Source organism: Oncorhynchus nerka, linkage group LG8 (genome assembly GCF_034236695.1).
Source record: "Oncorhynchus nerka isolate Pitt River linkage group LG8, Oner_Uvic_2.0, whole genome shotgun sequence".
Lineage (NCBI taxonomy): Eukaryota > Metazoa > Chordata > Actinopteri > Salmoniformes > Salmonidae > Oncorhynchus > Oncorhynchus nerka.
Window position 1 is genome coordinate 63,767,004 of NC_088403.1, and position 13,915 is coordinate 63,780,918.

A 13,915-nucleotide genomic window follows, 5' to 3' on the forward strand; every position below is an offset into this window, starting at 1 on the left:
TCCCAGGTCGGCTCCTCCTCCTGTAGCACGGTCCCAGGTCGTCGGCTCCTCCTCCTGTAGCACGGTCCCAGGTCGTCGTCTCCTCCTATAGCCCGGTCCCAGGTCGTCGGCTCCTCCTCCTCCTGTAGCACTGTCCCAGGTCACCCAGGCTGTATAATCCACACCTGATGTAAATCATGTAATTACCTCACTTCCCCTTCAACAGAGTGCAGATCAGATGTCACTGTCTCAAACGGCACCGGTTCAGCGCTCTGTTAGCCGATCAGGTACACACCAATACAGTTCACCTGCAATCTCCTATCTCCTAGTACAGACAACGCCGATGTTAGTTAACGCAACGTGTGTGTGTGTGTGTGTGTGTGTGTGTGTGTATCAGACGTTCCGTCGTCTCCCAAGGCGTCGTCCCCTCCAGGCCTGAGTCAGAAACCCAACAGTTTCCTGTTCCGCACCTCGTCCCGCTGCAGCGTGAAGAGTCAGTTCTCCATCTCAGGCTCCACACAGAGTCTGGTGGAGGCAGGCCGCTCTGAGTCTCGCTCCGTGTTGAGGCCAGATGTAGTACAGCTACGTAAGGTACGGTCTACCTCCTACCTTACCTCTTCTTTCTCTTTAATGCCTCTCCACTTATACTTATATCAATTGAAGTGTTTTTTTATTTTTAGCATGGGAAATATATGTTAACATTCCTAAAGCAAGTGAAATAGAATTATTTGTATTTTTAAATGCGTTAAACATTACACTCACAAAAGTTCAGAAAGAATAAAGACATTTCAAATGTCATATGTCTATATACAGTGTTGTGGTGATGTGCTAAAGGGAAAATAAATAAACATAAATATGGGTTGTACTTATTTATCCCCCTCCATCGCTCTTTCATCCTCCATCTCTGTATCTCTCTCTCTGCCCCCCCCCCGGTCCATCTCTGTATCTCTCTCTCTGCCCCCCCGGTCCATCTCTGTCAGACTCTGGAGTCGAGGTTAAAGACCGTCCTGCCAGAGGATCTAGGTGAGGCGTTGTCCAATGGAACGGTCCTCTGCCAGCTGGCCAATCACGTGCGGCCTCGCGCTGTGTCCATCATCCACATTCCCTCCCCAGCAGTGGTGAGTCAATTCCAGACATTTACTGTACAATTCTACTCAGTCTAGGATCAATAAATAGACTGGGACTTGATCAAAACAAGTTAATAAATATGGTATTTGTTGTGATGATGCGTCTGTCTGTGTCAACTCTGCCCGTGTCTGTGTAGTTGACTCTGCCGGTGTCTGTGTAGTTGACTCTGCCGGTGTCTGTCAACTCTGCCGGTGTCTGTGTAGTTGACTCTGCCGGTGTCTGTGTCAACTCTGCCGGTGTCTGTCTGTGTCAACTCTGCCGGTGTCTGTCTGTGTCAACTCTGCCGGTGTCTGTCTGTGTCAACTCTGCCGGTGTCTGTCTGTGTCAACTCTGCCGGTGTCTGTCTGTGTCAACTCTGCCTGTGTAGTTGACTCTGCCGGTGTCTGTCTGTGTCAACTCTGCCGGTGTCTGTCTGTGTAGTTGACTCTGCCGGTGTCTGTCTGTGTAGTTGACTCTGCCGGTGTCTGTCTGTGTCAACTCTGCCGGTGTCTGTCTGTGTAGTTGACTCTGCCGGTGTCTGTCTGTGTAGTTGACACTGTGTGTCTGTGTCAACTCTGCCGGTGTCTGTCTGTGTCAACTCTGCCGGTGTCTGTGTAGTTGACTGTCCGTCTGTGTCAACTCTGCCGGTGTCTGTCTGTGTCGACTCTGCCGGTGTCTGTCTGTGTCAACTCTGCCGGTGTCTGTCTGTGTAGTTGACTCTGCCGGTGTCTGTCTGTGTCAACTCTGCCGGTGTCTGTCTGTGTAGTTGACTCTGCCGGTGTCTGTCTGTGTAGTTGACTCTGCCGGTGTCTGTCTGTGTAGTTGACACTGTGTGTCTGTGTCAACTCTGCCGGTGTCTGTCTGTGTCAACTCTGCCGGTGTCTGTCTGTGTCCGTCTGTGTCAACTCTGCCGGTGTCTGTCTGTGTCGACTCTGCCGGTGTCTGTCTGTGTCGACTCTGCCGGTGTCTGTCTGTGTCGACTCTGCCGGTGTCTGTCTGTGTCAACTCTGCCGGTGTCTGTCTGTGTAGTTGACTCTGCCGGTGTCTGTCTGTGTAGTTGACTCTGCCGGTGTCTGTCTGTGTAGTTGACTCTGCCGGTGTCTGTCTGTGTAGTTGACTCTGCCGGTGTCTGTCTGTGTAGTTGACCCTGCCGGTGTCTGTCTGTGTCAACTCTGCCGGTGTCTGTGTAGTTGACTCTGCCTGGGTCTGTGACTGTGTGTCTGTGTCAACTCTGCCGGTGTCTGTGTCAACTCTGCCGGTGTCTGTGTAGTTGACTGTCTGTCTGTGTCAACTCTGCCGGCGTCTGTGTCAACTCTGCCGGTGTCTGTCTGTGTCAACTCTGCCGGTGTCTGTGTAGTTGACTCTGCCGGTGTCTGTGTAGTTGACTCTGCCTGTGTTTGTGTAGTTGACTCTGCCTGGGTCTGTCTGTCTGTGTCAACTCTGCCGGTGTCTGTCTGTGTCAACTCTGCCGGTGTCTATCTGTGTCGACTCTGCCGGTGTCTGTGTAGTTGACTCTGCCGGTGTCTGTGTAGTTGACTCTGACGGTGTCTGTGTAGTTGACTCTGCCGGTGTCTGTGTAGTTGACTCTGCCGGTGTCTGTGTAGTTGACTCTGCCGGTGTCTGTCTGTGTCGACTCTGCCGGTGTCTGTGTAGTTGACTCTGCCGGTGTCTGTGTAGTTGACTCTGCCGGTGTCTGTGTAGTTGACTCTGCCGGTGTCTGTGTAGTTGACTCTGCCGGTGTCTGTGTAGTTGACTCTGCCGGTGTCTGTGTAGTTGACTCTGCCGGTGTCTGTCTGTGTCAACTCTGCCGGTGTCTGTCTGTGTCAACTCTGCCGGTGTCTGTGTAGTTGACTCTGCCTGGGTCTGTGACTGTGTGTCTGTGTCAACTCTGCCGGTGTCTGTCAACTCTGCCGGTGTCTGTGTAGTTGACTGTCTGTCTGTGTCAACTCTGCCGGCGTCTGTGTCAACTCTGCCGGTGTCTGTCTGTGTCAACTCTGCCGGTGTCTGTCTGTGTCAACTCTGCCGGTGTCTGTCTGTGTCAACTCTGCCGGTGTCTGTGTAGTTGACTCTGCCGGTGTCTGTGTAGTTGACTGCCGGTGTCTGTGTAGTTGACTGCCGGTGTCTGTGTAGTTGACTCTGCCGGTGTCTGTGTAGTTGACTCTGCCTGTGTTTGTGTAGTTGACTCTGCCGGTGTCTGTGTAGTTGACTCTGCCGGTGTCTGTCTGTGTTGACTCTGCCGGTGTCTGTGTAGTTGACTCTGCCGGTGTCTGTGTAGTTGACTCTGCCGGTGTCTGTGTAGTTGACTCTGCCGGTGTCTGTGTAGTTGACTCTGCCGGTGTCTGTGTAGTTGACTCTGCCGGTGTCTGTGTAGTTGACTCTGCCGGTGTCTGTGTAGTTGACTCTGCCGGTGTCTGTGTAGTTGACTCTGCCGGTGTCTGTGTAGTTGACTCTGCCGGTGTCTGTGTAGTTGACTCTGCCGGTGTCTGTGTAGTTGACTCTGTGTGTGTGTCTGTAGTTGACTCTGCCTGTGACTGTGTGTCTGTAGTTGACTCTGCCTGTGTCTGTCTGTGACTGTGTGTCTGTGAGTTGTCTCTGACTCTGCCTGTGTAGTTGACTGTCTGTGACTGTGTGTTTGTGTAGTTGACTCTGCCTGTGTCTGTGTAGTTGACTCTGCCTGGGTCTGTGACTGTGTGTCTGTAGTTGACTCTGCCTGTGTAGTTGACTGTCTGTGACTGTGTGTTTGTGTAGTTGACTCTGCCTGTGTCTGTGTAGTTGACTCTGCCTGGGTCTGTGACTGTGTGTCTGTAGTTGACTCTGCCTGTGTCTGTGTAGTTGACTCTGCCTGGGTCTGTGACTGTGTGTCTGTAGTTGACTCTGCCTGTGTCTGTGTAGTTGACTCTGCCTGGGTCTGTGACTGTGTGTTTGTGTAGTTGACTCTGCCTGATGTTCGGTCTCTCTGTCTCTTCAGCCAAAGCTGAGCACGGCTAAGTGTCGTCTCAACGTGGAGAACTTCATCTCAGCCTGTCGTAGGCTGGGGGTCCCTGAGGTAAGGACTCGTTCCTTTCCACCCTTCAATTCCCTCCTTTTTGTTCTCTCTATGGTTCATCACGTGCCATGGTGTCTCCTTGGTCACGTATGTTAGTGTTTTTCTCAGCTCTGAGATGATCCAGTTACAAACTGTTTTTTGTTAGCTACTTGTTGCGTTGTCCTTCTGTGCTTGAAGCTAATTATGTTTGCCTTTGTGTCTCTCTGTTATGTCATCTTCATCTCTCTCTCTGTTGTCATCTTCATCTCTCTCTCTGTTATGTCATCATCTCTCTCTCTCTGTTATGTCATCATCTCTCTCTCTGGTATCTGACATCTTCATCTCTCTCTCTGGTATCTGACATCTTCATCTCTCTCTCTGGTATCTGACATCTTCATCTCTCTCTCTGGTATCTGACATCTTCATCTCTCTCTCTGTTATGTCATCATCTCTCTCTCTGGTATCTGACATCTTCATCTCTCTCTCTGGTATCTGACATCTTCATCTCTCTCTCTGGTATCTGACATCTTCATCTCTCTCTCTGGTATCTGACATCTTCATCTCTCTCTCTCTCTGTTATCTGACATCTCTCTCTCTGTTATCTGACATCTCTCTCTCTGTTATCTGACATCTCTCTCTCTGTTATCTGACATCTCTCTCTCTGTTATCTGACATCTCTCTCTCTGTTATCTGACATCACTCTCTCTGTTATCTGACATCGCTCTCTCTGTCTGTTATCTGACATCGCTCTCTCTGTCTGTTATCTGACATCTTCATCTCTGTCTGTTATCTGACATCTTCATCTCTCTCTCTGGTATCTGACATCTTCCTCTCTCTCTCTCTGGTATCTGACATCTTCCTCTCTCTCTCTCTGGTATCTGACATCTTCCTCTCTCTCTCTCTGGTATCTGACATCTTCCTCTCTCTCTCTCTGGTATTTGACATCTTCCTCTCTCTCTCTCTGGTATCTGACATCTTCCATTCATCTCCTTTCCAACCCGATCTTCCCCTCTCTCTCTCTTTATCAGACGGAGGTGTGTGTGTTGTCTGATGTGTATCTCTGTAAGCTGCCTGCTGTGCTGCGCTGTGTGGAGGCCCTGGTGAAATGTGAGGTAGAGGGGGACAGCCCCTACAGCCCCTACTCCTCACTGCTCTCAGAGGGCTTCTTGGTCTTCTACAGCCTGGTCATGATCCTGCTGTACACACTGTACTACCACCTGGTCTCATAGATACTGAGGGGTGTGTGTGTGTGTGTGTGTGTGTGTGTGTGTGTGTGTGTGAGTGAGCTCTCGGACTGATGTGAATTTGACCACCAATGCGAACATTCACAGACAACCCGGACTTAAATAATCCACCATGATTTCATAAACACACACACACACACACACACACACACACACACTCGCGCAGCTGTCCTGGCATGAGGTATGCAGAGTGAGAGACGAGCCTCACAACACAGGAAGGACTGTCAGCTGCCCCCTCCAGCCTCACAGCTGCTGTCAAAGACGTACCCAACGTGACAGTACACACACACACACACACACACACGGCCACAGCAGAACACACAGTCTGTACGTACAACAGCTGGTGTGGTTGAGCACAACATGGAACCATGTGATTCATAAAACAACCACTAAAATCATGCCCTTTAACGTTGAGAGATTGGCTCTGGCCCATATTGAAGTCGTCTGACATACCCTTTAGATAAGAGGGGCCTTTCGAACATCACAACCTCTGTGAATGATTAGCAGAGAAATACCCTTTAGGTAAGAGGGGCCCTTTCGAACATCACAACCTCTGTGAATGATTAGCAGAGAAATACCCTTTAGGTAAGAGGGGCCCTTTCGAACATCACAACCTCTGTGAATGATTAGCAGAGAAATACCCTTTAGGTAAGAGGGGCCCTTTCGAACATCACAACCTCTGTGAATGATTAGCAGAGAAATACCCTTTAGGTAAGAGGGGCCCTTTCGAACATCACAACCTCTGTGAATGATTAGCAGAGAAATACCCTTTAGATAAGAGGGGCCCTTTCGAACATCACAACCTCTGTGAATGATTAGCAGAGAAATACCCTTTAGATAAGAGGGGCCCTTTCGAACATCACAACCTCTGTGAATGATTAGCAGAGAAATACCCTTTAGATAAGAGGGGCCTTTCGAACATCACAACCTCTGTGAATGATTAGCAGAGAAATACCCTTTAGGTAAGAGGGGCCCTTTCGAACATCACAACCTCTGTGAATGATTAGCAGAGAAATACCCTTTAGGTAAGAGGGGCCCTTTCGAACATCACAACCTCTGTGAATGATTAGCAGAGAAATACCCTTTAGGTAAGAGGGGCCCTTTCGAACATCACAACCTCTGTGAATGATTAGCAGAGAAATACCCTTTAGGTAAGAGGGGCCCTTTCGAACATCACAACCTCTGTGAATGATTAGCAGAGAAATACCCTTTAGGTAAGAGGGGCCCTTTCGAACATCACAACCTCTGTGAATGATTAGCAGAGAAATACCCTTTAGATAAGAGGGGCCCTTTCGAACATCACAACCTCTGTGAATGATTAGCAGAGAAATACCCTTTAGGTAAGAGGGGCCCTTTCGAACATCACAACCTCTGTGAATGATTAGCAGAGAAATACCCTTTAGGTAAGAGGGGCCTTTCGAACATCACAACCTCTGTGAATGATTAGCAGATAAATACATTTTAGTTAAACCGTTTTTAAAGGGCTTCCCTACATGACTGCTGTTACCCCTCTAATGCACAGCATGTCTCTGTCTCTGTCTGACGATGTCCTCTCTCTCTGTCTGACGATGTCCTGTCTCTCTGTCTGACGATGTCTCTGTCTCTCTGTCTGACGATGTCTCTCTGTCTGACGATGTCTCTCTGTCTGACGATGTCTCTCTGTCTGACGATGTCTCGTCTCTCTGTCTGACGATGTCCTGTCTCTCTGTCTGACGATGTCTCTGTCTCTCTGTCTGACGATGTCCTGTCTCTCTGTCTGACGATGTCCTGTCTCTCTGTCTGACGATGTCCTGTCTCTCTGTCTGACGATGTCCTGTCTCTCTGTCTGACGATGTCTCTGTCTCTCTGTCTGACGATGTCTCTGTCTGACGATGTCTCTGTCTCTCTGTCTGACGATGTCTCTGTCTCTCTGTCTGACGATGTCCTGTCTCTCTGTCTGACGATGTCCTGTCTCTCTGTCTGACGATGTCCTGTCTCTCTGTCTGACGTTGTCTCTGTCGATGTCCTGTCTCTCTGTCTGACGATGTCTCTGTCTCTCTGTCTGTCCTGTCTCTCTGTCTGATGTCCTGTCTCTCTGTCTGACGATGTCCTGTCTCTCTGTCTGACGATGTCTCTGTCTCTCTGTCTGACGATGTCTCTGTCTCTCTGTCTGACGATGTCCTGTCTCTCTGTCTGATGATGTCCTGTCTTCAGTGAGGGAAAACGCCCTGTACTCAGAGAATTGGGAAAACCCGTTGTAACCCTTGAGGAGATTACAAAACAGGAAAGGACAGCGTTTATCAAATAAGATAAGAGGACATTTTGTGACCTAGACTCTCAACATTTTGCTGAAAGGATTAAGACATTATTCTCATGGAAGCCATTTTGGGGGGGAAATGAGACCAATCATTGGTGCCTGTTATATCTGCCAGTAAGAGTACTCACTGACCAACGCCTTCCACTGGTTTCTGCCTGCCATGTCTGACCGTGACCACCAGGGAGCGGTGTTGCTACACACTACATTACACCGACTGCTATCCCCGATGCTTTTTTTAAACCTGATGGTACAGAAACATTTCCAAGCTTGTAATGATTTATTTTACTACTTTTTGTTGTTTGTTTGGTCACTGGCTTAACATGCTTCATGTTTGTAAAAATGTAAACAACTAATTAAATTATTTTTGTCTTATTTATATATATTTTTTAATGTTTTTTTGTGTTTTTTTAATTTTCTGTTTGTTGCAGTGCTTGGGGGAAAGAGCATTGGCCTCATAGATAAAAGCTAACTGAAATCAATTGGTTTAATTCACTTCCTGATTGATTACTGGTCGTAGCTGTTCAATGGGACCACTTCTCCAAAGCTCGCTCGAATAAACATTTAAATGAAGATAATGGTTAGCTTCGATCAGTCAGATAATTAACTTAAGTCTGAATTAACTGTCATGTGATCTGATCTTACAGTTTAGGCACTACATTTCCCATCAGCCCTATTGTGTACAATGTTGCTCCTGGGTACTCTTGGGAAGCTGTGTTTTTTTTTTTTGTGTGTGCATTGTTGAGGCCTCCGCTTTCTCCAGCGTAAGGCTGTGTCATAGCTTATGGAGTGCTCCGTGAAAACTCTGTGATATCCAAGCTAATAGAGCTCGTCAGCTTGTGGTCTGGTTCGTTTAGCCTTTTTCACTGGGCAAAATGAATGGGGAAGGATATAGGGGGTTAGAACACGTAAGGTTGACGCAGGCTTTTGAGAGAAAAGTCATGTTAACTAACTGATATTATGAAGCGTTTATCTGCAGGTTTTTGTTTTTACTCCATAAATCTAAATTCACAAAGCGACGTTAGCCGATGAAGGTTCTCTCGTAGAACAAGACCTGCGTGTTTTTAAAAAAAAATTTAACCTCTGACCTTATTTTCGGCAGTTATCCAAAAACGCCATTTTGTTTTCCCACATAGACTTTGATTTAGTGCCGACAAAAAGACACCATTGTCAAAAATACTGAGGAGGTGTAATACAATTTACACACACACACACACTGTAAATAGGCAACATTTCACCTTGTATTTGAGGTGTGTCGTCCTAATACTGTAATCAGGACTTGTTCATAGGACGGTGGCGTATGCATAATGATGGAGCTTAGTCACCTTGCATGAAGTAGGCAAGAAGAGCGGCCATTTTGCTGGTTCCCAACTCTTCATCCTTCTATTACCGTGTCCCTAAGGGATATGTAGAGAAATGTCTATTTCCTCTCTTTTGTCTGTTACATCGTTTTTTTTTTGGCGCATAACCACAGTCAGTCGTTGTTGGAAATTACATTTGCGTTTTAATGTTTCAACCAAAATGAGTTTTATAAAACTAAATAAAAAAAGGTGGAACCACTACCATATTCACTGGTTTAGAAATGAATTCTATTCTTTAAAATGTTAACTGAACAGAAATACTGTTGTATTTTGTAATATTTATATCATACCTATGTATTTAAATGAGTTTATATAAAATCTATAGTTTTTCTCCTCTGTCATGAGATTATTAAATAAGGAATTTAACCATTTCTGGTGTCATCGTCTGCTTTTGAAGTTGTCGGCTTTTGTTTTTGCTGCTGAAATGTTTTTTTTGTTTTTTGTAACTTGTATTCCTACCGTCAAGCTTTTGTTGCATTCTGCCCCTGCGCTTCAAACTCTGCTCTGCCCTGTGGATACCAGGTTTACTACTGTCATTTGTGTGCTGCCCTCCAAGTGGAGAAGGTATGTTTTCTGCAGCAGCTCACAGAACAGAGGTAATGATTGCTCCCTCGCTGCATGTTTGGACTGGGGTTAGTAGAGGAGGATCAATTACAGGGCTCTCAAGTCTTTCCTCCATTCCTTGTCTCCTCTCCTCTCCATTCCTTGTCCCCCCCTCTCCATTCCTTGTCCCCTCTCCTCTCCATTCCTTGTCCCCTCTCCTCTCCATTCCTTGTCCCCTCTCCTCTCCATTCCTTGTCCCTCTCCTCTCCATTCCTTGTCTCCTCTCCTCTCCATTCCTTGTCCCCTCTCCTCTCCATTCCTTGTCCCCTCTCCTCTCCATTCCTTGTCCCCTCTCCTCTCCATTCCTTGTCTCCTCTCCTCTCCATTCCTTGTCCCCTCTCCTCTCCATTCCTTGTCCCCTCTCCTCTCCATTCCTTGTCCCCCTCCTCTCCATTCCTTGTCCCCTCTCCATTCCTTGTCCCCTCTCCTCTCATTCCATGTCTCCTCTCCTCTCCATTCCTTGTCCCTCTCCTCTCCATTCCTTGTCCCCTCTCCTCTCCATTCCTTGTCCCCTCTCCTCTCCATTCCTTGTCCCCTCTCCTCTCCATTCCTTGTCCCCTCTCCTCTCCATTCCTTGTCCCCTCTCCTCTCCATTCCTTGTCTCCTCTCCTCTCCATTCCTTGTCCCCTCTCCTCTCCATTCCTTGTCCCCTCTCCTCTCCATTCCTTGTCCCCTCTCCTCTCCATTCCTTGTCCCCTCTCCTCTCCATTCCTTGTCCCCATTCCTTGTCCCCCTCCTCTCCATTCCTTGTCCCCTCTCCTCTCCATTCCTTGTCCCCTCTCCTCTCCATTCCTTGTCCCCTCTCCTCTCCATTCCTTGTCCCCTCTCCTCTCCATTCCTTGTCCCCTCTCCTCTCCATTCCTTGTCCCCTCTCCATTCCTTGTCCCCTCTCCATTCCTTGTCCCCTCTCCTCTCCATTCCTTGTCCCCTCTCCTCTCCATTCCTTGTCCCTCTCCTCTCCATTCCTTGTCCCTCTCCTCTCCATTCCTTGTCCCCTCCATTCCTTGTCCCTCTCCTCTCCATTCCTTGTCCCCTCTCCTCTCCATTCCTTGTCCCCTCTCCTCTCCATTCCTTGTCTCCTCTCCATTCCTTGTCTCCTCTCCATTCCTTGTCTCCTCTCCATTCCTTGTCCCCTCTCCTCTCCATTCCTTGTCTCCTCTCCATTCCTTGTCTCCTCTCCATTCCTTGTCCCCTCTCCATTCCTTGTCCCCTCTCCTCTCCATTCCTTGTCTCCTCTCCTCTCCATTCCTTGTCTCCTCTCCTCTCCATTCCTTGTCCCCTCTCCTCTCCATTCCTTGTCCCCTCTCCATTCCTTGTCTCCTCTCCTCTCCATTCCTTGTCTCCTCTCCTCTCCATTCCTTGTCTCCTCTCCTCTCCATTCCTTGTCTCCTCCCCTCTCCATTCCTTGTCCCCTCTCCATTCCTTGTCCCCTCTCCTCTCCATTCCTTGTCTCCTCTCCATTCCTTGTCCCCTCTCCTCTCCATTCCTTGTCCCCTCTCCTCTCCATTCCTTGTCCCCTCTCCTCTCCATTCCTTGTCCCCTCTCCTCTCCATTCCTTGTCCCCTCTCCTCTCCATTCCTTGTCCCCTCTCCTCTCCATTCCTTGTCCCCTCTCCATTCCTTGTCTCCTCTCCTCTCCATTCCTTGTCTCCTCTCCTCTCCATTCCTTGTCCCCTCTCCTCTCCATTCCTTGTCTCCTCTCCTCTCCATTCCTTGTCCCCTCTCCTCTCCATTCCTTGTCCCCTCTCCTCTCCATTCCTTGTCCCCTCTCCTCTCCATTCCTTGTCCCCTCTCCTCTCCATTCCTTGTCCCCTCCATTAATTTGTAGTTTTCCTTTATAAGATTAGAACCAGGTACGTTGCAACCTGTGTTTCATCCCCTCCACCGAACGAACCTCCCTACGAGAATGGTCTTGTATTTGATGCGCAAGTGTCACTGGTCACAAGCTCCACCCACTTACTGAGATTTTATCCAATGAATGCCCTCAAACTCCACTGAGCTCGCGGGCTCTTTCTCAATCCATCTCTCCTCGATTCCTCTCCTTCTCAAAATGCATTGAACCTTTTTCCTCCGATACGATTTGGAGAGTCGAGGAATCAAGGCGAAGATGGATTGAGAAAGAGCCCCTCGCCTCTTTTGAAAGTTGAGCGGGAAGTGTAATGTTTTCCACGGATGATTTGAGAAAGATGGGAGGAGAGGACGGGAAAATTCAAGAAAATACCTTTTTAAAAGCCCAATTTGTACCTTTTTTCTTCTCCTATTGGTCTCCACTCCATCTTCCTCTCCATGGAGGACAAAGAAATGGGTACTTCGTGTAGTGTGGTCCTTGTTTGAGCATGCAGTGAATGTGATGCATGAGTGTACAAGTATTGAAGTTGTATAGTGGACGTCTGTGTGTTTTTCGCTCCTTAAGTAACTGTGATGGTGTGACCGTTATGGTTGTTCTGACTACAGGTTAACAAGTCGTTAGCTCGGTTGTAACCCGAGGTGCATGATCGTGTTCAGTGTGTGACTTCTGTCCCTCTTCCCACCCCAGGACACCCTGTGTCCCTGCCAGCTGATCCTGGACGGTGAGGGTCTGTCGCGGGTCGCCCAGACCGCCCAAGCCCTACTGGACCTCCCTGTGTCAGGACCCCGCCGCGCCGCTGCCCCAACCGGGCTGCCCCAACAACTGCCTGCTCAGAAGCTTACCAGCACCCAGTAGTTATCATTACAGGACAAAATATAATGCTGTGTGGGAGTCTGATGTGTGGGAGTCTGATGTGTGGGAGTCTGCTGTGTGTGGGAGTCTGCTGTGTGTGGGAGTCTGCTGTGTGGGAGTCTGATGTGTGGGAGTCTGCTGTGTGGGAGTCTGCTGTGTGGGAGTCTGCTGTGTGGGAGTCTGATGTGTGGGAGTCTGATGTGTGGGAGTCTGATGTGTGGGAGTCTGCTGTGTGGGAGTCTGCTGTGTGTGGGAGTCTGATGTGTGGGAGTCTGATGTGTGTGGGAGTCTGGTGTGTGGGAGTCTGATGTGTGTGGGAGTCTGATGTGTGTGGGAGTCTGATGTGTGTGGGAGTCTGATGTGTGTGGGAGTCTGATGTGTGTGGGAGTCTGATGTGTGTGGGAGTCTGATGTGTGTGGGAGTCTGATGTGTGTGGGAGTCTAATGTGTGTGGGAGTCTGATGTGTGTGGGAGTCTGATGTGTGTGGGAGTCTGATGTGTGTGGGAGTCTAATGTGTGTGGGAGTCTAATGTGTGTGGGAGTCTGATGTGTGTGGGAGTCTGATGTGTGTGGGAGTCTGATGTGTGTGGGAGTCTGATGTGTGTGGGAGTCTGATGTGTGGGAGTCTGTGTGTGGGAGTCTGATGTGTGGGAGTCTGTGTGTGGGAGTCTGATGTGTGTGTGTGTGTGTTTTCTTTCATTCTTTGCCCATGTCTGTTTTGCTGTTTAAACATCTGCATTTTAATATGTAGCATACAGAGAATGGTACAACTTCCCCATAAGACTCAACTATACTGTCACGTTGAAGAATAAAATCTCAGGAAACTGTCCATGTTTGTATTTCTTTTAGGTTTTGTATACGTGTTACTGTATTTGTCTACAGAGGGCCCCATTTCAACACAGACCTCCTGAGGTGCTAGAAGTTGTAGCCACATCACAATCAAACCTGCTGTTCTCAGAAAACATTAGAGAGAGGAGGAGGAGGTGGGGGGGGAGAAATAATGTTCCCCTTTAATTAATCATCTGTTGCTTGAATCATGAACCAATCACCAGTGGAGACTAATTAACAATCGGCAGTAATTGGTCCGTCGCACACTCCCGACGGCAGAACTGGTCTGCAGACTGATCACATCCCTTGTATAAGACACACACAGTGTACACAGCATGCACACATTCTCTGTCTCTCTCTTTCTCTCTCTGTGTCTGTCTCTCTCTTTCTCTCTCTCTCTCTGTCTGTCTCTCTCTGTCTCTCTTTCTCTCTCTGTCTGTCTCTCTCTCTTTCTCTCTCTCTCTGTGTGTCTGTCTCTCTCTGTCTCTCTGTCTGTCTGTCTCTCTCTTTCTCTCTCTTTCTCTCCCTCTCTGTGTCTGTCTCTCTCTCTTTCTCTCTCTCTCTCTCTCTCTGTGTCTGTCTCTGTCTCTCTGTCTCTCTCTCTATGTCTCTCTACATTACTCATCTCATATGTATATACTCTACTCTATACCATCTACTGCATCTTGCCTATGCCGTTCTGGACCATCACTCATTCATATATCTTTATGTACATATTCTTTATCCCTTTACACTTGTGTGTGTGTGTGTATAAGGTAGTAGTTTTGGAATTGTTA

General features: G+C 48.3%; 1 protein-coding gene across 4 annotated transcripts in view; it reads left to right on the forward strand.

Annotated features, from left to right (window-relative positions):
* The window catches only part of lrch4 (leucine-rich repeats and calponin homology (CH) domain containing 4), a 63,332-nt gene extending 50,192 nt beyond the window's left edge, over window positions 1-13,140 (forward strand). For 3 of the 4 annotated variants that reach the window (XM_065021980.1, XM_065021979.1, XM_065021982.1), the window contains exons 13-17: window positions 206-266; window positions 377-570; window positions 960-1,097; window positions 4,055-4,132; window positions 5,140-7,348. In XM_065021980.1, the coding sequence (XP_064878052.1) occupies window positions 206-266; window positions 377-570; window positions 960-1,097; window positions 4,055-4,132; window positions 5,140-5,340 (672 nt within the window). In that variant the 3' untranslated portion in view covers window positions 5,341-7,348. Of the gene's footprint in view, window positions 1-205; window positions 267-376; window positions 571-959; window positions 1,098-4,054; window positions 4,133-5,139; window positions 7,349-12,147 lie in introns of those variants that run through there. The other variant, XM_065021981.1, reaches the window with a different exon arrangement.
* Window positions 13,141-13,915: the final 775 nt, after the last annotated feature.